Raw genomic sequence first — 27,888 nt, 5'->3', positions numbered from 1 at the left:
TTTAAAAACTGATCCAATGGATCCCACTAAAATATTAAAATTGAGCGAGGCCCGCAATCACCTCAAGAAAGCAAAACGTGAACTACGCACAAGCCAATGGAACCTGTTTTGGGCCAAACTGCAGCATGACATTAAAACAAACAACTCTAACAGGTTTTGGCGCACAATCAATAGTGCATCTGGGCGCACATCCAAAGTTGCTTCTTCGAGCATTCTTGAAATAGAGTGGGTTGGATTTCTCTTTTCCCACTTTAATGACCAGGAACTGCTCATTAACCATCCAAATCCCCCTCCCATGGACACATTAACACAAACAGAGATTGTCCGGGAACCTCTCCTGAACACTTCAAACTCCCTAAAGAAGCTAGGTCACAAAATGAAACCAACAAAAGAACGTCACTCGACCCAAAGCTGCGTCAATTTTGCGACAGTCCACAAGGGCGAAATTGAAAAAATAATAAAAAAGGGACGTAAGGATGGCGCGCCTGGTCCAGGTGGAATTCCTTAAGCTCTGTTCAAGGAAGATCCAACTTTCTGGGCTGCGAAACTAAGCCCCCTTTTTAACTCCACCATAAGGGTCGTTTGGACTGATGCATAGTGATCACTAGAATAGTGAGCACTGCATATCAGGCCAACTTCTCACACTCAAGCTCTGTTCAAGGAAGATCCAACTTTCTGGGCTGCGAAACTTAGCCCCCTTTTTAACTCATGTCTGCAAAACAACACCATACCGCCCTCCTGGCGTGGATCCATCCTTGCACCAATCTTCAAAGGCGGGGACAAAAAATCCCCAGGGAATTACCGTCTCATCGCACTCATTGACAACGAAGCAAAGTATTTTGCGGGAGGGCTGCTCAACTCACTTTTGGGCATGGGCTGATGAAAACTCTATAATTCCTCCGAATCAAACAGGTTTCACAATAAATACCGGTACCACAGTCAATCTCATGACCCTTTCATGCTTGATTGACCAAGCAAAATTCTGCTCTTGTTCACTTTATATGGGGTTTATTGACTACCAAGCGGCTTTTGACAATGTCAACAGAAGTAAACTCTGGCAGAAGTTGTCCAGACTTAACATTCCAGAGGCCCTCCTAAGAGCCATACAACTCCTACACCAATGACACATGGGTTAGAATAAAGATCGGGGACGGCTCAAGACTGTCTCGCCCGATTCCGACGGAAAAAGGCCTCAAACAGGGTTGTGTCCTGGCCCGACACTTTTTAACCTATTCTTAGCTGACCTCCCTGAAGCTCTTAATAAGGTTAACTCCCACGCTCCCAAACTATCTGGCTTGTCGCTGACAAATCTATTATATGCTGATTACGTGGTACTGTTAAGTAAAATAAAGATCGGAATGCAAAGACTTCTGGATGCTACTTCCGACTTTTCAAACGACAATGAGCTTCGCATCAACAACAGGAAGACGAAAATTTTAGCGGTGTACTCAAGGAAAGTTGAGAAACTGTCTTGGGCTTTGAACAACGAAAGCATTGTCGAATCAAATTGCCAAAGGTACCTTGGAGTCACTTTCAACAACAATGGAAAATACAAATCCCACCTAGAAGAGCAAAAAAGGAAGGGTACGGCACTCGCTTTTGCAATCGGACTAATTCAAAAGAAACTACAAGGCCCTACTCTTGCATCCACACTACAGGTGGCTCAGGCTAAAATCATTCCTACCTTAACTTATGGCAGCGAAGCTTTAAAAAGATTGGACAGTGACCATCTGGATAAAATAATTACCAAGATCTACAGGTCAGTGTTCAAATTACCAAACCATACATCACCGGCACAAATTAGGTTGGAACTTGGCATTTGCAAACAACGATTGGCCAGAGCCATGTCTTTCCTCGTGTGCTGTCACAAATTGAGGTTATCAAAGGAGGGAAGTTTAGGATACCATTTGTGGGCCAGCATTGATAACAACTCATGGCGAGCAGGACATGAATACTGGTCAAAAGGCTTAAAAACCCTGTGCCTAAATGACCTCTGGAACTTGCACGCTAGTCAAATGGAATTTAAAAGGCTAGCGAAAATCAACACCAAACAATTATCAAAAGTGGAAGACAAAGCCAGCCTTGCAAAAAGAAGTCATGGGTGGATGACCCTTCAATCCTATGCCTTGCTAATTCCACAGCCGTACCTTACCATATCGTTTAGTGCTCGGACGAAACTAAGTTTTTTAAAACTGAGACTGGGAGTTATTAACCTGTTGACTCATTGGCCAAAATGGAAAAGAGAACATGGAAAAGTTAAATGCCGACTTTGTGGGACCCACAAAGAAGATATCATACACATCATATGCCTGTGCCCACTACTATTGACAGAGAGACCGGCCCTACTCAAGCATCATTGGAACAGAAACATGATTAGAAGCTGTAGAGTAGCAGTTTTGGCCTGTTTCGACCCTAGGAACACTAAATTAAATTGTGCCCTAGTAAGATTCATGGAGCGCGCTGCAAAAAAACTTACTGAGCTGCCCAGAGTTTGCGACCCCCCATTGGAATAATGCTGCCAAATTTTACTTGCTGTTGCTGGCTTTTTATGAATATGTTATCATCTATACATACTGATTTTTAATGAATTTAACATTCTAAATGCAACCTTGAAACCTTTTAAATGTTTTGTACTGGCAATGGTTTATTTTTAAATCACGCAATAAAGATTATTATTATTATTACCTCACTTCGTAGAAAAATGTGCACATTTCCAACCTCCTTCTTCTTTGAAAGAGTTACAATCCCTACTTTTTTATTTTATTTCGGGAGGACTTATATTCCCCATTATGCCCAGTGTATCAAACCGCTTTATGCGTTGATGCAACCTAAGTTACATCTGCCAGCTGGCTTCCAGTACATACTTCCGTTCTGCAGTCATTGCAGGCGGATTTGCTTGCGACTAACTTCTTAATGACTCGTGATAACAGCACCAACCTGGTAATACATATCATTTCAGGGGCGGTGGGTTTTTACGTACTTAACATTCAATGAAGGCGACACAATACCTATTGAATACAAATCATACTTGTACGCTGCGGCTGAAATGCAATTTTCCTCTGTTGAAAAAATCTTGACGTCAGTGCAAATGGCGCTTCTAAAGGAATGCTCACTGGCGCAGGGCAAATGCATTCTTATGGTCACCCCATTCCCTGCTTTGAAAGCGGTGACTAAGACAAGTTTACCTAACTCTTAAGGCATTACACCCACGTTGGATTCAGTGGGCTACTTCCTTGACATACAAGGATGTCATGTTCGTCTTTGATCCATCACTTCAGACTCAGGAATTTTTACAGTACGAATTTGTTCATCCACCTCCTTTGTCGCTTCTTCCTGTGAGTCGATACAAAAGCTTCATTTATACTAATGGCTCGGCGAAACCGGCCACGGATTCCAAACATGCTTATTCAGCAGCTTGATGGGGAGTTTAAGTCTTCCATTGTGCACACTCACGCGCTAGGGAACTGTAGTGCGCAATTGACAGAGCCGCGTGCTCTTGTTCTAGCTATAGAGTTTGCTGATACTCTAGTGAATACTCCTTCTGATGGATACATCTGCCAGTGGATGCCTCACCTTGTGAATATCCCTTTGCGTCAGCAACATTCGGAAATTCTTTTGTAGCTTTGCGCCGACGTGTGCGACGTCACAGAGGCACGACACCGCGCGCGACTCCGCTGACGTCACCGACTCCATAATCGGCCCTTGCTGGCGTGATGACGTCAGTTCCCTTTTTTCCGTGTAGGTTTCTAGGGATCCTCTGTAGCTGTTGGTAACTTTGTTACTGTTTGTTTCAATTCTCTGTCCTTTAGCTTCTTTGTGTGGAGATGTCCACGAAGAAGACTGGATTCAAGCCCTGCGGGGAGTGCGGCAAGACGATGTCTATGACGGATCTGCACGAGTGCTGTGTTTGTTGTCTGAGTTCAGATCATGACGTCGAGGAATGTGCTTCCTGTAAGAAAATGAATCCTAAGGCTCTCCGTGAGAGTGAGGCGAAACTCCTTGTTGCAAAGTTAAAGAGCAGGAAGGACAAGAAGAGGTCGAGATCACGGACTCGTCGTTCGAGGTCGAGGTCTCGCTCGAAGTCACGATCGAGGTCGTCTTCGGCGCATGCTTCGAAGTCATCGAGAAAGAAGCTCAAGAAGAGATCTCATGAGTCTCGCCATCACTCTGGAAAGGACTCTAGTTCGAGACCGAAGTCGCAGGTGAAGTTGCTTCGCAAAGAGGTGGAGGCTCCGACTCCTGAGGTTCAAGTCTCCGAAGGTGAAACATCGTCTGTGAATTCGCCCGATCAGTCACCAAAGCCGTATCAAATCCTTCTCCGTCTCCGACTCATTCTTATGACCATGAGGGTGAGGGAGATGAAGAAGATGGAGGAGATGAGGAGGCTCAGTTGCCTGCGGGTTCATCGACCCCGGTGCGTCAGCCTGAGGTAAAGGTCGAAGTCGAGAAGACTCCGCTCCCTCAAGAGCAGCCTGTGAGCTCTTATCCAGCTTTTCCGGCTCCAGGTCAGGACCCTACTCAGTTCCTGAATGCTATGCATGGAGTGTATTCAAGGGCTATGTACCCCTCTGGTGCACCGGTTGGTCCCACGGGTCCATTAGCATACAATCTGGGTATCCCCCAGACTTTCGCTCCTGCGCCTTTTATGCCATTTATGCCAGCTCCGACACCGCCTTGGCTTTTCACGACACCGCCGAAGCATTCGACGCCGAGACATACAACGCCGTCACCCTCGACGCCGATGCCGAATCCCATCTGACCTCGTGTTCAACGGTCTGGTCCTCCGGCTTTGGGCTCGATGTCGGCTCCGGCTCCAATGGAGTTGATTCCGGATCCGTCGACTTCACTCATGAGGCGTGAGGCACAGAGGCTTCTGGAAGAGCAGAGGTACCATGAAGCACAAATGGAAGAGGGTGAGCTGCAGTATTCAGAAGATCTATTTGATGATCTAAGAGAGGCTAGTGGTCTTGAACTGTCTCCTGATTGGGATTTGGCCTCTGTTTCTGATGCTCCTTCTAATGATGTGACACCTTATCACATGGTTATTAGGAAGGCTGCAGACTTGTTGAATTTAACACTTCCTACTGCAGAGAAGAAGGCTAATATACTGACAGAAGTCCTTCATTCGCCTATCTGTGGTCGAGCCTATGCTCCCATTTAATGATGCTTTGGCGGAGCCTATATCTGAGATTTGGAAAAGACCGCTTACAGCCCGGGCAGTTTCGAGGGCTGTTGCAAGAAGGTACAGGGTGGCGCCTGGTGACCCAGACTTTTTACCCACACATCCCTTGCCAGAGAGCTTGGTTGTGCAAGCGGCCTGCTCGAAAAAATCTGTGGGCGCTTTTCCACAGGTTTCTGGGGATAAGGAATCAAAGAAGCAGAACCAGGCAGCTAAAAAAGTCTTTTCCTCTGCAAGTATGGCGCTCAAATCGACTAATGCTACTTGTCTTATGGGTCGCTATATCCATGCGTTGATGGATTCAGTAAAACAACTGGTTCCAAAGCTTCCTGAAGGGGACACGAAGGATTTTCAAGAGGTGATCACTGATACTCAGGCTGCAGCAAGACAGGTCATTCAGAGTGGTCTGGACACTGCTGACTCGGTGGCAAGAGTGATGGGTTCTTCAGTGGCCACAAGAAGAGCGGCATGGCTTAAATCCTCTGAGTTCTCTGCAGATGTCCGAGCAGCCTTGATAGATTTGCCCTTTGATGGGTCAGGATTGTTTGGAAAGAAGGCTGATGCTGTTTTAGAAAGGTTCAAGGACAGCAGAGCGACAGCAAGATCTTTGGGCCTTCAGTCCAGAGGTACTGCGGTGAAGAGGTTCAGAGGTTTTGGCAGGTCTTCCTTTCAGAGCTACAGACAGCCACAACAACAGTAGCAAAACACGCTGTACGAGTCGTATAGAGGCAGGCAAATGACTCATCCTAGAGGTCGTCAGGCCTCCTCCTCCTCCTCTACCTCTTCCCAGCCCCCCACCACCACAGCAAAGCAGCCCTAGATCCGCCATTCAGGATCATGTGGGCCCAGTGGGGGGCCGGCTTACCCATTTTCTGCGAGATTGGGAATTGATTACATCGGATCTTTGGGTTCTCAATCTCGTGGAGAATGAGTATGCTCTTCCCTTTCGGGAATTTCCCCCAAATTACCCTCCTTGCCAAGGTTTTTGTGCGGAGGACCACCTGCTGCTCTTGCAGGAAGAAGTCCTGGCTCTGTTCAGAAAGGGTGTGATAGAGGTGGTTCCAGAGCAGGAGAGGGGTCAGGGGTGCTACTCCCGGTATTTTCTGATCCCCAAGGATGGCAGGCTTCGGCCAATCCTGGATCTCAGGATCTTGAACTTGTATCTGAAGCAGGAGAAGTTCAAGATGCTCACCCTTGCTCAGGATCTTCAGGCGCTAATGGAAGAAGACTGGATGGTGTCAATCGACTTACAAGATGCGTATTTTCATATTCTCATCTTGAAGTCGCACAGAAAGTATCTCCGTTTCACGGTTGGGTCGCAACACTACCAGTTTGCGGTTCTTCCGTTTGGCCTTATATCAACCTTCTGGAATTGCGGGCGATACGGCTGGCGCTCAAGGCCTTCCTCCCTTCCCTTCGGGGTCAGTCGGTTCAGGTCCTAACGGACAACACGACCGCAGTGTGGTATATCAACAAGCAGGGAGGAGTAGGGTCGCAGTGTCTCTGCAGAGAGGCTCTGCGTCTCTGGTCCTGGTTTCAGGATCATCAGATTTGTCTGATGGCAAATTATCTGGCCGGAGTTCTAAACGTGCGTGCAGACAGTCTCAGTCGGCAGTTCTCGGCCGACCACGAGTGGAGGCTTCATCCATAGTTAGTTCGTCATGTCTTTCGGATGTGGGGAACTCCTCAGGTGGACCTGTTCACCGCTCACGAGAATGCTCACTGCCCGTCATTCTGCAGTCTTCGGTTTCCGATGCAGGGAGCCTTGGGGGACGCGTTTCAGTTGAGTTGGGACTCACAACTCCTTTACGCGTTTCCTCCCATACCCTTGATTCCTCGGGTTCTGAGGAAGATTTGCCAATATCGGGCCCAAGTCATATTGATCGCCCCGGATTGGCCAAGAAGGGTGTGGTATACAGATCTTCTCCACCTCTCCTCGTGCCCGCCGCTCCGTCTCCTTTTCAGGGCAGATCTCTCTCAGATGGAGGGGCAGGTTCTACACCCCAACCTCCAGACCTTACACCTTCATGCCTGGAGATTGAACGGGGCAACCTGAATTCCTTTTCTCTCTCACATGATGTGGTGGATGTCATTCTATCGGCCAGGCGTGACTCCACTAATTCAATCTATTCTTACAGATGGTCTAAATTTGTGACTTGGTGTGAGGAGAAGTCTATTGACCCTTTGAGGTCTCGTTTGTCAGATATACTTCTATTTGCTCTTTCTTTAGCGCAGCAGGGTTTTGCTGTGGCTACAGTGAAAGGTTATCTTTCGGCTTTGTCAGCATTTTGCTGCCTGCCGGATCAGCCGTCTTTATTTAAATCTCCTATTGTTTTAAAGTTTCTGAAGGGCCTTACAAATAAATTTTCCCCAACTCCTTTTATTGTGCCTAAATGGGACTTGAATCTGGTGCTTACTTTTCTGATGGGTTCCCTTTCGAACCTCTTCAAGTTGTCCCTTGAGGTTGTTGTCTTTTAAGAAGGTTTTCCTAGTTGCAATTACCTCGGGAAGGAGGGTAAGTGAGCTCTTAGTTCAAAGCCCCCATTCTTGACCATTTATGCTGAACGAATGGTTCTTAGGACCAGGGCTGCTTTTCTGCCTAAGGTGGTAACTCCCTTCCATCTGGGGCAGTCCATTATCCTTCCTATCTTCTATCCTCCCCCTCACCCTTCCAAGGAGGAGGAGCGGCTTCATCGTCTGGACCCTAAGAGGGCGGTGAGCTTTTATCTTGATAGGACTAAGGACTATCAAGTTGATGGCCAGCTGTTTGTTGGATTTGCTGGCTGCAGAAAAGGAAGAGCTGTGCACAAGCGCACACTTTTAAGCTGGATAATTCTATGCATCAAGATCTGCTACGCCCTGGTTGGTAAGGAACCTCCAGAGGGTATAAGAGCCCATTTTACTAAAGCAAAGTCTTCAACATCTGCTTTGTCTAGGGGTGTACCTGTTGAGGACATTTGTAAGGCGGCAACTTGGGCCTCCCTCCACACTTTCGTGAAGCATTTCTGCTTGGATACCGAGGTGAGAAGGGAAGGCCACTTTGCACGTTCTGTCCTCCAAGATTTTCTGGTATAGGAGAGTGGACACCCTCCTCCCCGAGTGGGGACTGCTGTGGGAATCTATTCACAAGGTGAGAAATCCACTGGCAGATGTATCCATCAGAAGAACAAGTTACTTACCTTCGGTAACGCTTTTTCTGGTGGATACAGTATCTGCCTGTGGATTCCTCACTGACCCACCCGCCTTCCCGTTTGTCCACTCTTCTATACCTGATTTACTGTGATGTTAATGTGTTTTTATTGTTGAAGGAAAAGTTTTAATTCTATTGCTTTTCTGCTTGGTTTCACACTATGTGTGTTATCTTGACATGTGTGTACTGTGTATACTGTGTATATATCTACTGATGTTGGTCCGTCCGTGTGCCTCGAAGGCACGGAAAAAAGGGCGGAACTGACATCATCACGCCAGCGTGGGCCTATTATGGAGTCGGTGACGTCAGTGGAGTCGTGCGCGGTGTCATGCCTCTGTGACATCGCCCACATCGGCGCAAAGCTACAAAAGAATTTCCGAATGTTGCTGATGCAAGGGGATATTCACAAGGTGAGGAATCCACAGGCAGATACTGTATCCACCAGAAAAAGTGGTACCGAAGGTAAGTAACTTTGTGTTCATTCGTTCAATGACAACTTATTCATTTCCTCTCAAAATTATTACAGCGATTCTAAAAGTAGCGCAATTAAGCATAAAACGCTTTGGGTTCGAGTGGCAGATCTTAAACAATGTCTGCCTCTCATACATGTTATTCACACTCTTGGCCAACAGCGTGTCGGAACGCACGCTCTTGGTAATTCTTTGGCTGATGAAGCAGCCAAGTCTGCAGTAGCCACGTGTTCCGTAGCAGCAGTTGCAAGATCTATGACTAAAATGGGTAAAGAGATTCTGGCAGCGGTTGCTGCAACTATGGAGGGAGGTAATTATCTTTTGGGTCTCCTTTCTAAGTACTCTTATCATGTAACTCCCGAACAGGTTCCTTATGCTACCATTCCTTCAGTTGGGGATCGGCTGATTCCCAAATCCGACCGCAGACAAGCTTTGATCAAGGCCACACACAAGGGCATTGCTTCATCCCATGCTGGTGTGTCGGCAACAGTCGCTATTCTTCAGCAACGTTACTGGTGGCGTGGTTTACATAAACAGACTCGTAACTATGTACTTTGCTGCGATGTTTGCCAACAAAATGAACCTTCTACGGTCCCACGTCTGCCATAAATTCAGGTATGTATTTCTTGAATTTTAAGAAAGGAGAAGTACATAAAGACATACAAAAAAGTGAAGAAATTCATTAAAATACAAAGAAGCGAAAAAGAATAATCATAAAAATACAGTCATCAATAAAATTCATCGCAAGAAAAAAAAAATTGTCAGTTAAAGGAAAACAGAAGAAGGGGAAAGGAGGAGAAGGGAAAGGGAAATATACATTTCATAGCATAAATACTTAAATAAGTAGAGTTACCAATACTACATGAGCAATAAAACAACAATAATTATAACTGTACATATGAATCTATAGGAGACCAGAAAGATTGAAAAGTCGAAGAATTATGATGAACACCTTGTAATGACAATTGTGCACCTCTTCTTGTAAAGATAATCCAGGACCACCAAGCATGGACTGAAAGGGAAGAAGCATCCTTCCAACAAAAAGTGATGGATTTTAACGCAGCTGATACCAGAAAATTAAATAATTTTGCTTCAATATCATCAAGGGGTACACTCAAAGCAACAGATTTACATATAACTAAATTATAAGAGGGTAAATCAGAAATAGGCAAAATTTTCTGTATCACGTTCCATACTTCAGACCAAAATTTCAAAATAGTCGGACAATCAAATAACATATGACGTATGTATGTATTTATTTATTTATGTATATGTATGTAGGTATGTATTTCTAATAGACATTTTGGCTCTGTCTATCTTGATCAATGCGGTCCTCTTTCTTCTGATACTGCATACAAGTATATCTTGGTTTGCGTTGATTCGTGCACTCGATTCTTGATGGTCTGGCCACAACGTAGTGCTGATGCTCAAAGTGTCATCAGGGATTTGCGTTTCTTTGTCAGGATGTTTGCCTGTGGTACCTTCCATTCTGACCAAGGCCCTGCGTTTGCCTCTATGGCTTACAAGGATGCGTTAAAGGCGTTGGAAGTACAGGTGCAGTTTTCGTCTCCATACAGGCCCGAGGGCAATTCAGTTGTGGAGGGAATGAACCGTGACTTAAAGCAATCCTTGACAGCTAGAGTCTTAGGTACTGGCAGGGACTGGCTGTCCCACTTGTATGGGGTACAACGTGCATTAAATAATCTCCCTAGAAGATCTCTGAGTGGGTGGACCCCTTACGAAATGTTCTCTGGCTTTCACATGTTTGTTCCTGACCTTTATGGTCTGGACATTGTGGCAGCTGCCTCTAAGTTTGACGTTGATAATCATTCTGCTATGTTACAGGATCTACAGAAGACACATGATACTCTGGCAACAGAGCATTTACCATCTTCCTCTGCTGATGCACTACTGATTCCTGTTACTGGTTGGCTTCGTAAAATTGGGGATCTGGTGCGAGAGAATATTGGGGAAAAAAAAGAATTTGGTCCCTCTTATTGTACTCCTGTTTCAGTACTTGGACTGAAGAGTACTCGTACAGTCATTCTACTACCATTGCCAGGTCTCAAAGACAACTGGCACATCTCGGTGGACAATGTCAAGTTACACCGTGTGGCCGATTCTGAATAGTGTGACACCTGCAGTTTCGTGCAATGCAATTTCCTTAGCACCGTTGACTTTGTCGTCATCTGCAGCCACACGGAAGTCTGCTCATGTGATGGACACTGTAATTGATCTTCAACCATTGCGACAAACCTCTTCTGCAATGGATATTAGGTGCCCTTTTCCGGCTATGGATTCTGTGAGTGTGATGCCATCTAGCCCACGAGTACGAATGGACGATTCAACGCTTTCACCTTTGATTGCAAGCACAGCGAGTGCTGTGTTGGAGAACCAGCTAACATTTCTTCTGGCTCGTCCACCTTATCATCCAGTTTGTCTGATGCGCCACCATCTAAATTCCGTATTTTTTACTCCTGGTTCAAAAATACTTCATTTGTTCCCCCATGGACCTACATTTGGTTGGTGCTTATCCTAATTTTCCTCTTCATGTCAATTGGGTTTGTGACAGTGTTCTTTTTACTCATAAATGGCCATTATCTCTCTGAACGCTCTGCAGTAAAAACAGTTGATGGAACTTTGGCTCCTCACACATCGTCCCATATCGTGAAATGTGACCAGTCTTTTGTGAAAAGTTCAGCTTTCCCAGTTCCTAATGGCATCATTTGGGACAAATTAGCTTACAAAATTCATGGTCCAACTGAGGTCCTTCGAGTTCCATTTGTGTTTCGTGTCTCATTAGGAGATGTGGTGACATGGGTCATACATTCGGATCATTGGGATGAACAAGCAGTTCATGCATTATTTTCAGATTTGAAATATTATGCTGCATTTAATACTGGAGATTTGTATTTAAATTCTGCCAATTTTGGTGATCTTTTTTGTTATCAACATTATGGGCATAATTTTTTACTCAAAATCAACACGTTATGAACTCTTTTTAATTTTACCCAATGGGAACATTGTCCAACGCCCTTAGAGGGGAGTTCTAAAACTTGACAAATGTGACAAATCCTATTTATTTAGTCTTCAAAAACCTCTGAATCCAAGTTCCTGTTATCCCATATTAAACTGATTTACGCCAACTTGTTTAGAACACAGTTGGCTACACACATTTTTGACCATTGAAAGCAGACTGTAGATTTAAAATCAATCTGGGGCACAAAGCCATGGCAGGTTCAGGGCACTGAGCATTACATTGTGCCTGCCTGATCCCGAATCAATTGTTATTTTTAAATTATACCATTTACCAAACATCCTGGTATGGCCTCGCAGCTGTCAAAAACCTAAATACCCCCTCCATTCCTTCATTCGCTGAATATGACAATTGGCGGTTACATAATAACTACACCATTGAGGCTTTGCAAGCTCTGCTTCAAAATGCTTCTTTTAATGTTTCTGAAATTAATTCATTGGGATGGTTGGTATGGCAAACTAATACAAATGTATGCCAGTTGCGTTTCTATAATGTTACACCTGGTTTCATTCAGACTAAGCCTGATCCTCGTTATCCACCTCATCATTCTGTGACTACATATTCGGTAGGAAAATTATGCTTGCAGTGGTTAGAACACTCTACCCTGGCATCTGTGAAACAACATCTTTCCCTCTTATCGAACGATATTGATTTGGCTGATTTTCTCCTGGGCCCACGTAATCCAAGAGCAAAGCGATTTATTTATGAGGCTCATAATGAAATTGGGAAACTTTCGCAGATGGAATCAGCCTTCCGTCTGCGTCAAATTGATCAGGCTAACTTAGAAAAAGTCCTTGCCTTTGTGGACAACAGCTTTAACACACTTTCTTCACGCATTTTCACCTTAGACAATATTGTTTCCTATGTAATAGATATTGTGCAAAGTGATTTTTCTGTGTTATATCATGGTCAAAATCAGTTAAGGTCCCTCATGCAATTTGCTTGGACATTGCAGACACTGAAAATTGCTAAAGTGCTGTTGGATTATTTGAATGCCACTGCTTAATTTTTGCCTTTTAACCTGACTGATAAACAGAGGTTTATGTCCATGAAATGTGCTGTATACACACAGTTACATATTAAACAATTGGAGCCTTTGCTGTTCTCAGTGGCGGAAACACACTCTGCTGTTTGGTTAATTCATGGGGTTATCGCTTTGCCCTTTTCGCTTTTTTTATTGAAATCATGTATGCAACACTTTCCTGTTGGCCGCTTTGAACCGCTTGGTAGTGCTTTTTTGCATGAATTATCGGTCCTGCCCTTTGCTTATCGGTGTCTGAGGGAGGATAAAGTAGTTTTCCTTACAGGGAAGGTGTGTGATTCGACAGTGGGTCACTCTCTTGTGTGCAAACACGTTAAATTGCACGGCGAGTTTAGATTCTTCACTTTGGCCTTCCATTCCGACTTTGAAAGCAGAGTTCAACAAGTTGAGCAGGCTGAACGCCCTTTTATTTCAACAGGAGGTGGTCCTCACTTCCGCTCGAGAAACATTCAGATTGAAGGTGGCTCGGAGCTCGGGTAAGATACAGTCGCTTCTTAACTCTGATCTCCCGCTTCATTTTGGGGAACTAATTCACTGAATATTGAATAAATCTGTGACGACAAGCCTTACACATTTTTTTTTAACATGTGGGATCTGACCTAGTCTCTTCCTTTCAAACTATATTCGGGGTAATACCGGCTTTTATTCATTCTATATTTTGCAGCATTTTCAGAGGGTTCACCTTAATATTGGCGCTAACTGCTGGTGTCCTACTTCTCCTCTTTGTGCTCCGTAATGGCTGCTTACTTTGCGTCTCTGCACAGGCCAGTCCAGCTGCAACTGTACCGTAATCGCCTGTATGAGGATTTTGGTTGCTTGCCTTTAGCAACGATTGGCGTAAGTTACAACTTGACCTTTCGCCTTGCCTACTATACTTGCGTGCAACCGGTGCTTCATTGCAAAAGATGTCCTTTCTCCTGGGCCATGGAACTTTGCTTATCGAACATGTGGTGTCCAAACCCTGATTTCAGCCGGTTGATGGGTCCCTTACAGGCGCATGGTGAGGCGTGTTCTTTGGATGGTCAAATGACGCGTGCAGCTTTACTTGGAATCTTGGCTCAATGGGATATCTCTGCAGCTGCGCAGACTTCCCTACAACGTAGTTTCTTCACCAATATTTTGAACACTGCCTTTTGAATTTTGATCCCTGTTTTTGTTCTTCTGTCTCTGCCCTACTGACTTACCGGGTTGGGGGGGTTATGGGGTTGTGTGGCCCTTAAGATACATTGTCAACATTGGTAAGTTAGCATGAGTTTGCTTGCCCTATGCTGCTACATTTGCGCACGCCTCTGCTAGAGTTTGTTTTCGCAACAATTTTGACTCTGCCCTGTACATGATAACAGATTGTTTTTCACGCTGTCAGCTTTCCCTTCAATTATGTGTAAACATTATGTGCAAGGTCGATCACCAATGTTATTCTGTTCTGGTCAGTCTCTATTACCTAGACAAAACATGTTACCAACAGCTGCATTAAGGAACAATTGTGCTTTGATATAGCGTTGTTGCATGTTTTTTAAACACACTAGAAGAAAGCCGTTCCATGGTGTTCAGCTCTGCTGTTCCTATGATGTAAACCTTTGCATTTAGGCTTTCAGGTAAGGGTTCTGCAAACAACGCCTAGAGATCTTCTGTTATATAAAATAACTTTTTACTACCAAGGGGAGGGTGATTAGGCCTAGTTATTTTTGCCTTTTTTAAAGTCTTTTGTGTTCTGTGGTATTTTAGCAATGCTAATGATGCTAGCTTTATGCATTTTGCAGCTGGTCGTGGTTTGCATACTGTTTTATGAATCACTATAGTCAAATGTCCATCACTGACCCTCATGAAGACTGTTTGTGGTGTCTTTCTTCGGACCATGATGTCGGAGGCTGCTCCAATTGTCGGATGATGAATCCGAAGGCTTTGAAGGAGAGTGAGGCAAAGCTTTTTATGGTGAATGCAAGAAAAGAAAAGAGGATCTGAAAGATGTCAAAGTCAGAATCGAAGCCGTCGACTTTGCATACTTCGACGCAGACTCGGCCTCGAGTGGATTCAGACTCAGCCTCTTATCCAACTTTTCCTGCGCCTGGGTCAGATCCTTCGCATTTTGTAAATGCGATGTATGGCATGTTTGCTAGAGCAGCTTACCATGGGTCCACTTGCTTTCAATTTGGGTGTTCCACAGCAATATGCCCAGGCACACCTTCGTGCCTTTTATGCCAACTGTGCCATTTTGGCAGTTTCCAGCTCTGAGATTCTCGATGCAATTTTCTCTGTCTGCGGCGCCATCTGGTGGACCTTCTTCCTCTCTGCTTCGATCAGCGTCGATACCTTCATCAGAGGCTCTTCCATTGGCGCCGGCGCCAGTGTCTTCGGCGCCACGCTTGGCGCCGCCGTCGCCAGTCCCAAAGTTGCGGTCAAGAAGAGTGGCTTAGAGCCTGTTGGAAGAGGAAGAATTTCAGCAGGAAGAAACTAAAGAGGGTGAAAATGATGAGACTGTTGATGATTTTCAGGGCCTTCAAGAGACAAGTGGTCTGGACACCTCCCCAGAGTGGGAGCTGTCTTCTCCAAAGGCCTCTACTTCTCCTGAAGTAAGGCCGATTCTGCACAGCAGACGTTTAAAGACAGTAGAGCCACTGCAAAATCATTGGGTCTTCGGTCTCAAACCAGGGGTTTTGGATATAAAAGATACCATAGTTTTGGAAAGGAACCTTCCTTTCGTGGCCTGCAGTAGCCTCGGCAGCAACAGCAGCAGAATCCTCTGTACAGATCTTACAGAGGTAAGGGTGGAGGTCGCCTGCGGGGTGCATCCCGTCAACTCTACTCCTCCTCTCCTGCCCCACCATTGGTGCCACAGGAAAAGCAGCTCTAGATCCCCCATCTTGGAGCATGCTGGTCCTGTAGGGGGTCGGGTGTCCCATTTCCTTCAAGATTGGAAATCTATCCCTTCAGACCTTTGGGTTTTGAATCGTGCGGAAAATTGGTACGCCTGTCCCTTCCAGGATTTTCCTCCTCCTTACCCTCCTCACCAGGGCTGGTGTTCAGAGGATCATTTGTTGCTTCTGCAGCAGGAAGTTCTTGCCTTATTGAAGAAAGGTGCAATAAAGGTGGTTCCGGAGCAGGAAAGGGGTCATGGTTGCTACTCCCAGTATTTCCTGATTCCCAAGAAGGACGGCATATTAAGACCTATCCTGGACCTCAGGGTTTTGAATTTTTATCTCAAACAGGAAAAACTCAAGATGTTGACCATAGCTCAGGTTCTTCAAGCACTGCAACAAGAGGACTGGATGGTGGCGATCGACTTGCAGGATGCTTATTTTCACATTCCCATCCTGAGGTTGCACAGGAAGTATCTCCGTTTTATGGTGGGGTCTCAACACTACCAGTTTGCAATCCTTCTGTTTGGCCTTACCGCCTTGAGCTTTCACAAAGGTGATGGCTGTGATGGCAGCTCATCTCAGGAAGTCGGGGATTCCTTTTTGTCCCTATCTGGACGACTGGCTACTCAAAGCAAAGTCTTCGGAGATGGTGCTTCATCCTCTGCACGTGACAGCACAGCTGTTGTTCAGCTTGGGCTTCTCGATAAATGTGCCCAAATCTCACCTAGTACCCTCACAGCACAAACTGTTCATAGGGGCAGTACTGGACACTACTGTATGTCGAGCTTTACCGCCTCCACAGAGGATTCTCGACATTCAAGAGATGATTCCTTTGTTTCACGATGGAGCAGTTGTTCCAGTCCTGAAAGTCCTACACCTGATCGTCCAGTTCGCTTCCTGCATTCTGTTGGTCAACCATGCACGCTAGTACATGAGGGCTCTCAAATGGTGCCTCTGCAGGCAGTGGTATCAGCACAGTGGAGATCTCAGAGAGACAGTCAGGATCTCTAGAGACACTGCAGCAGATCTGACTTTTTGGAGTGTGGAGGGCAATCTGTCGCTAGGAAAGCTCTTTCATCTTCCTTCACCGGTGGCCACATTAATCACGGACGCCTCCACTCTAGGATGGGGTGCTCGCCTGGGGGATCTGTAGATCAAGGGCCTTTGGTCTCCGGAGGAAAGGTTGTTTCACATCAACCGTCTGGAATTGCGGGCTATACGTTTAGCTCTTAAGGCCTTTCTTTCCTACCTTCGCGGTCGGTCGGTTCAGGTCCTGACGGGCAATAATAACGCAATGTGGTATATAAGCAAACAGGGAGGAGTACGGTTGGATCGTCTCTGCAGAGGGGCTCTGCGACTCTGGTCCTGGGCTCGGGACAATCAGATTTGTGTTATGGCAAATCATGTGGCAGGAGTGCTAAATGTTCGTGCGGACAGTCTCAGTCGGCACTTTTCGGCCGATCATGATTGACGGCTTTATCCGGAGGTGGTCCATCTCTTCTTCATGATGTGGGGATTTCCTCGGTTGGACCTCTTTGCCACTCGCGAGAACTTGCACTGCCCATCGTTCAGCAGTCTCAAGTTTCTGATGCACGGAACGTTGAGGGGCGCGTTTCAGTTGGAATGGAGTTCTCAGCTCCTTTCTGCTTTTCCCCCCATACCCTTGATTCCTCGAGTTCTAAGGAAGATTCGCCAATCTGCTGAATCTCCCTCTAAGGGCAGATCTCCTCTCGCAGTCCCAGGGGCAGGTTCTACACCGCCACCTCCAGAGCCTGCTTCTTCATGCCTGGAGATTGAACGGGGCAATCTTAGATCTTTCTGTCTACTCACCTTATGTTGTGGACGTTATTTTATCAACCAGGAGACACTCCACAAAATCTGTTTATTCCTCCAGGTGGTCCAAGTTTGTGAAATGTTATGGAGAGAGGTCCATTGATCCTTTGAAGGTCCGTTTGTCTGATGTGCTGAGTTTCTCTCTTTCCTTGGCACAGCAGGGTTGTGTTGTGGCCTCGGTAAAGGGTTATATGTCGGCTTTCCCTTGTTTGCCGGACCAGCCGTCTTTGTTTAAATCTCCAGTTTTTATGAGGTTCATTAAGGGCCTCACCAATAGGTTTCCTTCCATTCCCTTCATTATGCCTCACTGGAATTTAAATCTTATACTAACTTTCCTTATTGAGCCTCTTCATAGTTGTCCGTTGAGGCTTCTGTCTTTCAAAATGGTCTTTCAGATCTCTATTACCTCGGCCAAGAGGGTAAGTTAGCTTCAGGCTCTTAGTTCCAAACCTCCGTTTTTAAATATTCATGCAGAAAAGATGGTTCTCAGGGCCAGGACTGCTTTCCTGCCTAAGGTGGTTACTCCTTTCCATCTTACCAACCTTTTATCCCCTCCCTAACCCTTCCAAGGAAGAGGAGAGCCTTCATTGGCTGGATCCTACGAGAGCTGTCAGATTCTATTTGGACAGAACCAAGGATCTGGACTGGACGATCAGCTCTTCGTGGGCTATGCTGGACGTATGAAGGGCAAGGCTGTTAACAAGTGGACACTCTCCAGGTATATCATCTTGTGCATTAAGAACTGCTATGCTTTGGCCAAGAAGGAACCTCCTGAAGGTATTAGAGCTCATTCCACCAGAACTAAATCTTCTTCTTCTTCAGCTTCAGCTAGAGGAGTTCCTGTTATTGACATTTGTAAGGCAGCATCCCTCCACAATTTTGCGAAGTATTACTGCTTGATTTCAGATGTTAGGAGGAATGGCCTCTTTGCACGCTCTATGCTTCAGGATTTTTTGGTATAGATTGGTGGACATCCTCCTTCGGAAGTGGGAATGCTATACGATTCAATTCAATAGGTGAGGAATCCACAGGCAGATGTATCCATCAGAAGAACAAGTTACTTACCTCGGGCAATGCCTTTTCTGGTGGATACCGTATCTGCCTGTGGATTCCTCACTGATCCACCCGCGTCCCCGTTCTCCACCTTCGTATATCAAAGGACTTATTGGTTATTTGACATGGTTGTTTCCCTATGTCTTTTGATTTCCTTGCTATTGGTTTATAGGAAATGCTTTGTTTCTTCAGCTTTTTTTAATATTCTTTATACTGTGTGTATTTATGTATATATTGTATACTGTGTATACTCCAGTTATGTTGTCGGTACACCAGTTTGCCTTGGAGGCACGGAAAAATGGGTGGAACTGACGTCAGCACACCAACGAGGTGTTCTTGTGGATCCGGTGACGTCATATGGAGTTGCGAGCAAAGCCGTAATATTATAACGTCTTCGTCGACGTAGGAGAGCTAGAAAAAAGTTGCAGTGGAATGCTAGTGCAGGGGTAATTTGAAAGGTGAGGAATTTATAGGCAGATACTGTATCCACCAAGAAAAGCGTTACGGAAGGTAAGTAACTTGTTCATCTGCTCCCATAGCAACCTGCTGATTACTCTTCATTGTCAATATTGGAAAAGGATCAGTGGCCCTATTTGGCTGTTGTCTTAACTTCCCCCTGTTTGGTGCTCCTCTCATGCCCACTCTGCTTGTATTTTCACTTTGTCCCACCATATTCCACCTTTCAGTCCCTTGAAGTATTTGATTCCAGCACAAAGAGTAAGTTCAGAGAAGAAGACATTGCAGAGGGAAATTCTTGACTTCTCTTTGATACTTTGAGGGCAGTGTTAATTGCCATTCTATTTGCCTACTCTGGCTGCCATTGCCTCTCATAGAGCCCTCTCTGTGTTTCCTTGTACTTTGGGATGCTTCTGAAACAGGATGTTGGGTAGAGCATCAAATACAGCCCTACTCCCTATTTTTGAAACTGTGCTGTTCAAAACATACAGGTAAGAATGCATGGTTTGTGCTGCACAGTTCTTGAGATGCTGCCGTGAGTCCCCTATAGGGTCCACTGTAGTTCTCCCCTATGTTAGCCTAACTGTACACGTTGTGGGCTGCTTTTGCTTTCCACAAGTAATGAGTTCACACATTTGTTTTTGTGCCACACTATTATTTTAGAAATAGGCTGCACGTGTTTTGTTATTCAGCTCTTCTGCTGGCATTCAGTCTGAAGATTTTGTGCAAGTTCAAACAACATAGTCCCCTGTTTTTCTCTAGGGTCGGACACTAACATCTAGACATAATAGAGAGCCCCAGCTGCTGTTTTCGAGCATGGTATTTCTTATCACATAAGCAATGACTCGTTGCTTTGAATATAGACAGGAGAATTTCTAGCAGAGTGAAAGGTCCTGAGATGCAGATTACCTACCTACAAATGCCAGGTATGGGGGGCAGGCGCAAATCCCAGAGATCTGATATATCACTGTGCTCAGGTAATGAGACTAGACTAGGCAGATATATCATTCGGCATGATAGAGCTTTTCATTGTACTGTTTATTAGTAATGCTAATTACCCTGCTTAGTTTTGTATGTTTTCTAATTGCAGCTCATTTGCATCATAATAGACGTGATAGTTTCCATAAATGTTGCCAACTGTTGATGCAACTCATTCTTGTTTATTATGGACATGCTGGGTAAAAGAACTAAAGGTGATGATTTGTTACCACGGGCCCCTGAGGGGACTGGAATGTTGTGTTCTGGGTTGCGTACTTACCTGTTACTCTGGAAAGGTTGGGGGGCAGGTAAGCCATTATGAGCAAGTCGGATGTGGGCCCGTAGGTACTGATGTGCTATGGTGACACAGTCCCTACATACTGATGTCCTGTGGTCCCAGCCATTGTTCTGTTTCTAGACAGAATCCCTGCAACAATGCCTTCCACCGCCCCACACATAGGCAATTACTTTTACTAAACAAAACAAATAAAAAACATGTTGATCCTGGGGTTCTCAAACATTTGTTCAGCATTTAAAGCGATTTTAAGGTATGCTTCTTAATTTTTCTTTAGAACTTTTATTTAATTTTCTGACTTTTCTTTTAAATCCTCATATTTTATTAACTCCTTTCTTTTTAATAATCTTAAATTGTTAAAAGCACTTTTGCATCTGCAGTGGGCCCTTTCCAAATATTGATCCTGATATAATGTGCAAAACTCTTTCAGTAAGTAACCACTTCTCCCCACTAAAGGATTGGCCACCTTACGTTGATCACATGTTGTTCCAACATTAATCTATACATAAATTATGGCATTGCTCTCAGAAACCAACATCCCAAAAACTCTTGCAGTTGGTCCCACACTATAGAGAAGGCTCTCTTTGGAGAGAATAAAACATTTCAAACCTAGAAAACTACCTTGTTTCAAATCAGAAGACCTTCTTTTAGAAAGGGTATCAGAGCTGAGGGTCTCTGCCTTGGTCATGGTCCCTCCAGGGATAAGGCCTTATCAGGTCCCTTTTTGAGAGTCTCTGACAGGAAACCTTGGGACATATGTATCAAATACTGTTATTGCGATTCTCAAATAGCGATTTTTAGAGAATCGCTATTCGAGAATCGCAAAACGGGATGTAATTAATCATTTGAAAATCTTTTGCCATTCCTTGGCATTCCTTAGTTGCGACTCGCAAATTGTGAGTCGCAATTAAGAAATGGTTTCTCATTCATTCCTATGGGCTTAGAGGCTAATAGGAATGAATGGGAAGACATTCGCAATTTGCGAGTTCCCAATAGGTACTCGAAAATTGCGAATTCAAATTCAATGGTGTCATAAGGACACCCTGTTGCACCCCTGAAATGAGCATGTGTGCACATTTGGCGCACATACATCCCCTAAGGGCATGTATGTGCACAACATGGCACTTTGAAAAATGCCAAAAAGTGTATTTTTCAGAGAAATCGCAAATAACCACCATCTTGAACTTGCTAGTAATTTGCGATTTCTGAAGGAGAAATCTCACAACTTGGGTGCTTTCTACATCGCATTTAAAGAATCGCAATTGGCGATTCCTTAAATGCATTAGCAAAATAGGGAATTGTGAATTTTGCAATTCCCTATTTTGCGAGGGCCTTTTGGGATGATACATCCCAAAAGTCTTTTTCCCGTTCGCAAACGGGCCAATTCTGAGAATCGGCCTGTTTGCAAATGGAAAAAAGGGATTGATACATATGCCCCCTTATCTCAATTGTGTCTTAGACTGAACCTGCTAAATGAGAGTAATGTGAGAATGGTGCACAGCGTACCGGTCTTTCAGAGGCATAGCCTTTTTAGAAAATATCCTGACTGCTTTTATTCAGAGACAATATCTTATGATTGCCCTGTAATCTATGTAGAAGATTTAAATTAACAGCCAATAGGGCAAGAAATGTGAGTTTACCAAAGATTTCAATCCAATGTCTTGTGAAAGCCTACAGACAATTGGATAAATACCTGAAGGGAGATACTTCACTCTCTATGCTGCCTCACCTTTTTATGGATGTATTGCATCATCTTAGGATATAGACAGGAAGACCTGCAAGTGTCATTGTGTATGTATTATATATATTTTTTTGTATAAAGCAAAAATGTGACTTGAGTGCGCTTTTGATGGGCAGATCCTCATTTGCCTTTACCTTGTAGCTACTTTCCTGATTTATAACTACATTTATTTTCTGGTCCTTTCCTGCAGAGTTGAAGAACTCTTTTGATAAAAAAGAGTTGCTGTCGGAAGCCTTGCGGCTAAATCCTAACTTTATCAAGCAGGTTCGATCAGCCTCGGAGGAGCGGCTTGCGGAGAAGCTGAAAAAGATGGGTGTGAAGCAGGTACGCAGGAGGCCTATTATTCTAAATTGGGATTTTTATTGTGTCTTGTGAAATATTTTTGAATCAGAATTGCTAATTTGTTGGTACGTGACAGTTGGTGTAAGTATTCGTCAGTCTGTAATTAAAGAGAATTCACTGTTCTCTAAAGGGCCCATAGACTATCCTTATTGCCATACATTTTATATGCTGTTTCCTGTCAAACATCAGGTTGTCTGTAAAAAATTAAACCTCATTGAAGATTTGTAACACTTCTTGTGAGACAATATTTCCTAATATTTGGCAGTTACTTACTGGCTGCACCGAAAAACAGTTGTGAGGGCCAAGGTGTTCAATCACAGTGGGAGATTCACACTGAAAGTCTAGTGTAGTTTCCACAATTGAATGACTCCAAAATGGCCCAGAAAGAACATATCGTTAATAGCAGTATTGAAATGATGCTTTAAAGTTGTACCTAGTCCTCACCAATATCTCGTGGCTGGAATAAAACCAGTACCATCTCCTATTTTTGGAAAACCTATCCTGGGCAATTTTGAGTTCTGTTTGACAAGATCATAAAAGAAATCTGATAGAGACTTTTAGTGGGAAGATTCCTTACCATGGAATATTCCCCAGGCATCAGAATTGATCCGGAAACTTTTGATGAGCAGTCACCATGTGCACTGGTAGGTGCTGTTGTTCGGCTACTGGTGGCATCAGTGTGGTCTTCCGCGCTGGAAGTGACATGTGTGGTGCCTACATAGGCACCACCTCAGCGCACTGACATCAGTTCTTTTCTTTCCACACTAGTCAGCGCAGATCTGGAGAGAGCTACCCCCAGTCACTTTTTGATTGACCTTTTTTATACCCTTTTGTTAAATACTTTTTAAGACTGTCTCCTGGTGTGCAGTATGTTCACAAATAAAGCAAGATTTAAGCCGTGCAACTCCTCTCACCGACCGAGAGATGTTGGTGATGGATCCGCATTTGCTGTGCCTTCGGTGTTTGGAGTGCAATCATGACACCAAGACAAGCGTGGGTTGCTGCGGCCTGCATCCTATGGCCCTGAAGGAGCTGTCCCTCAAGCGCCTTGCTGTTCAATGCCATATGACCCTGCAACATTCCAGATCTCGGCCACAAGGAAGGTCCCAAGATCATTCACTAGGGTTGTGCCCGGTGATCGTCGGCTCACTCCAAGTCGCTGGCATAGTTTGGGTATGTCCCACAAGAAAAAGAAGTCAAAGAGGCCTTCGACTTTGCAGTGTAAGTCTTCAGACGAGTCGCAGGGCTGTCGGCACTTGAGGCCAAGTCCTGTGGTGGAGCCTGTTCCTGAACTGTTATAGCGCTTCCCTGAGTTTCTGGGAGCCGGAGCAACCCACACCCATTTGAAAGAATTTCAATAGGCCATGCACCTAATTTTTGGGTGGCCCTATCCCTCTGGAGCACCCTCAGGCCCTACGTGTCATGGCGGGCCCATACTTGTCTTTAGCCAGTGAGTTCACCTTCGGTGGCTTTCTTGACCAAGGTATCCAGTGACAGATCCTGTCCTGGCGATGGCACCGCCTTCATCATCATTCTTGATTCCGATACGGAGCCGAACAGGTGTTGTCCGACGCCAGGTCCGCTGCTGATTGGGGGCAGACTCACCATAATGGAGCTAGTGCCATATTAATATAACAGGCCTTGTTAGAGTTTTTATTCTGAGGAGTCTATGGACTCTTATGGATATCAGACACTAGAAGATCCAGAGGACAGCAGTTATGAGGATCTGGCAGATGCCAGTGGACTAGACACTGACTTGGTCTCTCCTCCTACCGTAGCTATGGAGGAGGGTGCCTCATTTGTGATAGTGGTGATGTGGGCAGCTGACGTGCTGGACCTTACAATACCCTTAGTATCAGTCAAGACAAACATCTTCCCGGAGGTGCTTAACCCTGGAGTTGTCCACCACTACCATTGCTCCCATTTAATGAAGCACTTACTGATTTTCTACTCTGGGCCTCGTGCAAGCCCTGCACAGGGGCTCCTGTGCATAGGACAATTGCGGGCTGTCATTGCCCCACCCCAGGGGACTCCAGCTTCCTCATCCAGCACCCCACCCTGGAGATCTTAATGGTCTAGGCCTCCACATCCAAAATCAAGTCCGGGAACTCCATAGGATAGGGAATCCAAAAGGTTGGTTACCTTCTGGAAGAGGTTGTTCACTTCTGCCAGCCTGGCACTGCATTTGATGAACACTGCGTGCCTCTTTAGCTGATACTCCCACACGATCTGGGACTTGGTTGCGCAACTGCTGCCCATGGTCTTGGAGGAGGCCCAAGCCATACTCTCTCAAGCAATTGCTGATGGAAAGGATGCAGCCAAGTTCACCATCAGATGTGGTCTGGACACCTGGTCGAGAACCGCTGTCTTTTCGGGGAATGTCCAAGCCTCGCTTATGGACATGCCCCTTGATGACTCCTGTCTCTTTGGAGAGAAGGCATAATCAGCGCTGGAGCACTTTTAGGACAGCAGGGCTACGACCAGGTCCTTGGACCTTTCCATAGCTCCTCACAAACCCAATTACGCCTTCCCCTGTTTCGTGGCAATGGAAGGGGTTTTCAACCACCCCTCAACACTTTCAGCAACCACGACCAACATGTTTCACAATCTTTTCGTGGCCGAGTAGCACTTGGGACATGTAGCCATACGTTGGGTCAGTACACCACCCCCAGGCAGCCTCAGTATCCAAACTCCTTTAGTTTGTCCTCCGACCATCATGGGGATTGGGTGGGGGGGAGGAATATGCCATCACTTGCACTACTGGAGGTCCGTAACATCTGACCATTGTTTTTTGCAGCTTGTCCATAGGGGTTACTCCCTCCCCTTTGTTACCACCCTGCTACCCACCTGCGACTCAATGATGGAGAACCAACTCTCCTTACTCTGCCAAGAAGTGTTTGCTGACTTGGCCAAGGAAGCCATAGAGAAGGTGATGACATCAGAAGTAGTTTGTGGTTGCCATTCCTGCTACTTTCTAGTGCCAAAGAACGAAGGAGGCCTTTGACCTATTCTAGACCTGTGTCTTTTTACCTGTCCTTGAAAAAGGAGAACTTGAAGATGCTTGTGCAAGTTCTGTCTGCCATGGACCTGGGAAACTGGATAGTAGCGTTGGACTTGCATGAACCATGCTTCCACATTCCCGCCCTGCCTCTCACAGGTGTTCTTTGCTATTCTTGGTGTGTCAAAAGCACTTTTAGTTTATAGTGGCTCCCCTTTGGCGTTATCAGTGCTCCCTCAGGTGTTCACAAAGGTTTCGTTGATGGTTGCAGCTCATCTGCGGAGGTTAGGGTTTCCAGTCTGCCTCCACCTCGATGATTAGCTGTTGAAGGAAGGCTTGCCTCAGGCAGTTGTCTCCCATCTTCGGACTATGGCGAACCTTCTGCATTCGATGGGGTTCACTACCAACGTGCCGAAGTCCCACCTGACTCCCTCTCAGACTTTCCCCATCATGGGAGCTGTTCTGGACATGGTGCAGTTTTAGGTCTATCCTCCTGACCGAGGGATATTCAGACAGTGATACCGATGTTTCAGCCTCTAGCCTGGATTTTGGTGACACTGACTCTGAGTCTGCTGGGCCTCAAGGCCTCCTGCATCCTTCTTGTGACATATGCTTATTGGCATATGCAGAATCTTCAGTGGAACCTGAAGTTCCAGTGGGCGCAGCGTCAGGGGAACCTCTTCCATATGGTCCAGATCTCGGAGGGAACTGCAAAACACATGCTGTGGTGTCTAACAAACTTTGATTGGGTCAGTGGGAGACACCTCTCTCTTCGCCAACTATAGCTGGCAATGCTCACGGATGTTTCACTCCTGGGCTGGGGTGGCCATCTGGGAGAGGTGGCAATAAGAGGACTCTGGTGTCCAGCAGAATCCATGCCCCACATCAATATGTTAGAGCTTTGGGTGATCCGATTGGCATTGAAAGCCTTTCTTCCTTCAAGCAGAGTATGCACTGCACCAATCGCCAGCAGTGTAAGTCCATTTCGAATCCTCACTGCACCACAACTGAGCATCCGTTAGGGGACGTCAGTATCACTGAGACCCACTTTGTGAGTGGCCCAGATGTTTTGCTTTTAACCCCTCGAGCTGCCAGACCACAACCGCAAGAGCCTCCTTTGCGCACTGAGCCCAGCCGACCTACTTGCTGTACACCCTAGCCGCCCAGCCCGGGTACTGACGAACCAACTGTGGTCCCTTGTTCCCAGAATCCTTGTGCCCCGAGCCCCCTTTTGGAGCTCCAGGACTTGTCCCCAAATCCCCCCTTTCAGCCTGTTTCTAGATGCCCCCCCCTTCTCCAAAGCGCGCCCAGCTACCATCCTTACCTGCACCTGGCCGAACCAGAACAGGTAACAATAATTTGCTGGTGATACTTTGGACCTTGGCCCACTATGACCGGAAGTTCTGGAGGAGACCCCCAGAAACCGACTGTAAATATTTGCGTGCATACTTGTCTTCTCCCCATAGGAAGTCCATTGTGCGTAAAGACTCATTGTCTTAAAACAGTTTCTTACCTGTAAATGTTGATAACAAAAAAAGTGCTTACTTGCAAACGACATTCTTGGTATCACAATATATATAAATAGAAGTGTTCTTTTTCTAAATTGGTCTTGTTTTTTTTTTGGTTGAGTGTGCGTCTCATTTATTACCTGTGTGAGTACAAAAAATGCGTAGCACTACTCTCTGATAAGCTTAACTGCACGCCCACATAACCACAAAAAAGAGCATAAGAATGATCTGTTTTTGACTCTGTAAATGCAGTGAGGTGGCGCTGGCAGAGATCCGGTGTAGTGTGGAGGGAGTGATGAAAATGACAGGACCTTTGAAAAAGGGGACCCGCTGCGCATTTTAGCCTGCCTGGAGGAGCAAAAGGACGCTGGAAGCAGAGGGACTGCAAGTCCCAGGGGGCTCATCTACCGCCCGCACCTGTACTGATTTTACTCGCTAGGGGCACTATTTAACTTCTTGCCGCTCCCGCTTTGCGGGTGCCGCTGGGCATTTTAGCCTGCCTGGAGGAGCAAGAGGACGCTGGAAGCAGAGGGACTGCAAGTCCCAGGGGGCTCATCTACCGCCCGCACCTGTGTTGATTTTCCTTGCTGAGGGCGGCTACCTGTTTAATTCACCATCACACCAGCTGCGCGGAACGCGCGCAGGCGCGTGCCGGGCCAAGGGCCGGCCCGTCTGAGCCCGGAGTAGGCTGGGCCGTTCCACCCCTCTAGACCAGTGTATCAAGCAAGGCCAGTCATCTTCTCCCGGTTAGTCTTTGGGAAACTTTTTCTCTTCTACTGACATTTCTTAATTTAGTCTTATAGTCTTCCATGATGAGCAGACGGGAAGGGAAGAGACTGGGTCCCGTTCAGGGCAGCAGTGTTACAGGGACGCTCGATCAGTTTATACTAAGGGCCACCTCTGTTCTG

General features: G+C 45.7%; 1 protein-coding gene across 3 annotated transcripts in view; it reads left to right on the top strand.

Moving 5' to 3' along the window:
• Positions 1–27,888, top strand: part of DZIP1L (DAZ interacting zinc finger protein 1 like) — a 764,020-nt gene that overhangs the window by 571,896 nt on the left and 164,236 nt on the right. For all 3 annotated transcript variants that reach the window (XM_086943917.1, XM_086943918.1, XM_086943919.1), the window contains one exon: positions 22,323–22,456. In XM_086943917.1, coding sequence (XP_086800043.1) covers positions 22,323–22,456 — 134 coding nt within the window. The remainder of the gene's footprint in view (positions 1–22,322; positions 22,457–27,888) is intronic.

Source organism: Lissotriton vulgaris, chromosome 11, assembly GCF_964263255.1.
Source record: "Lissotriton vulgaris chromosome 11, aLisVul1.2, whole genome shotgun sequence".
In the NCBI taxonomy this organism is placed as follows: Eukaryota; Metazoa; Chordata; class Amphibia; order Caudata; family Salamandridae; genus Lissotriton; species Lissotriton vulgaris.
Note: the sequence above shows the minus strand (reverse complement) of the source record. Positions and strands in the feature narration are given on the sequence as shown.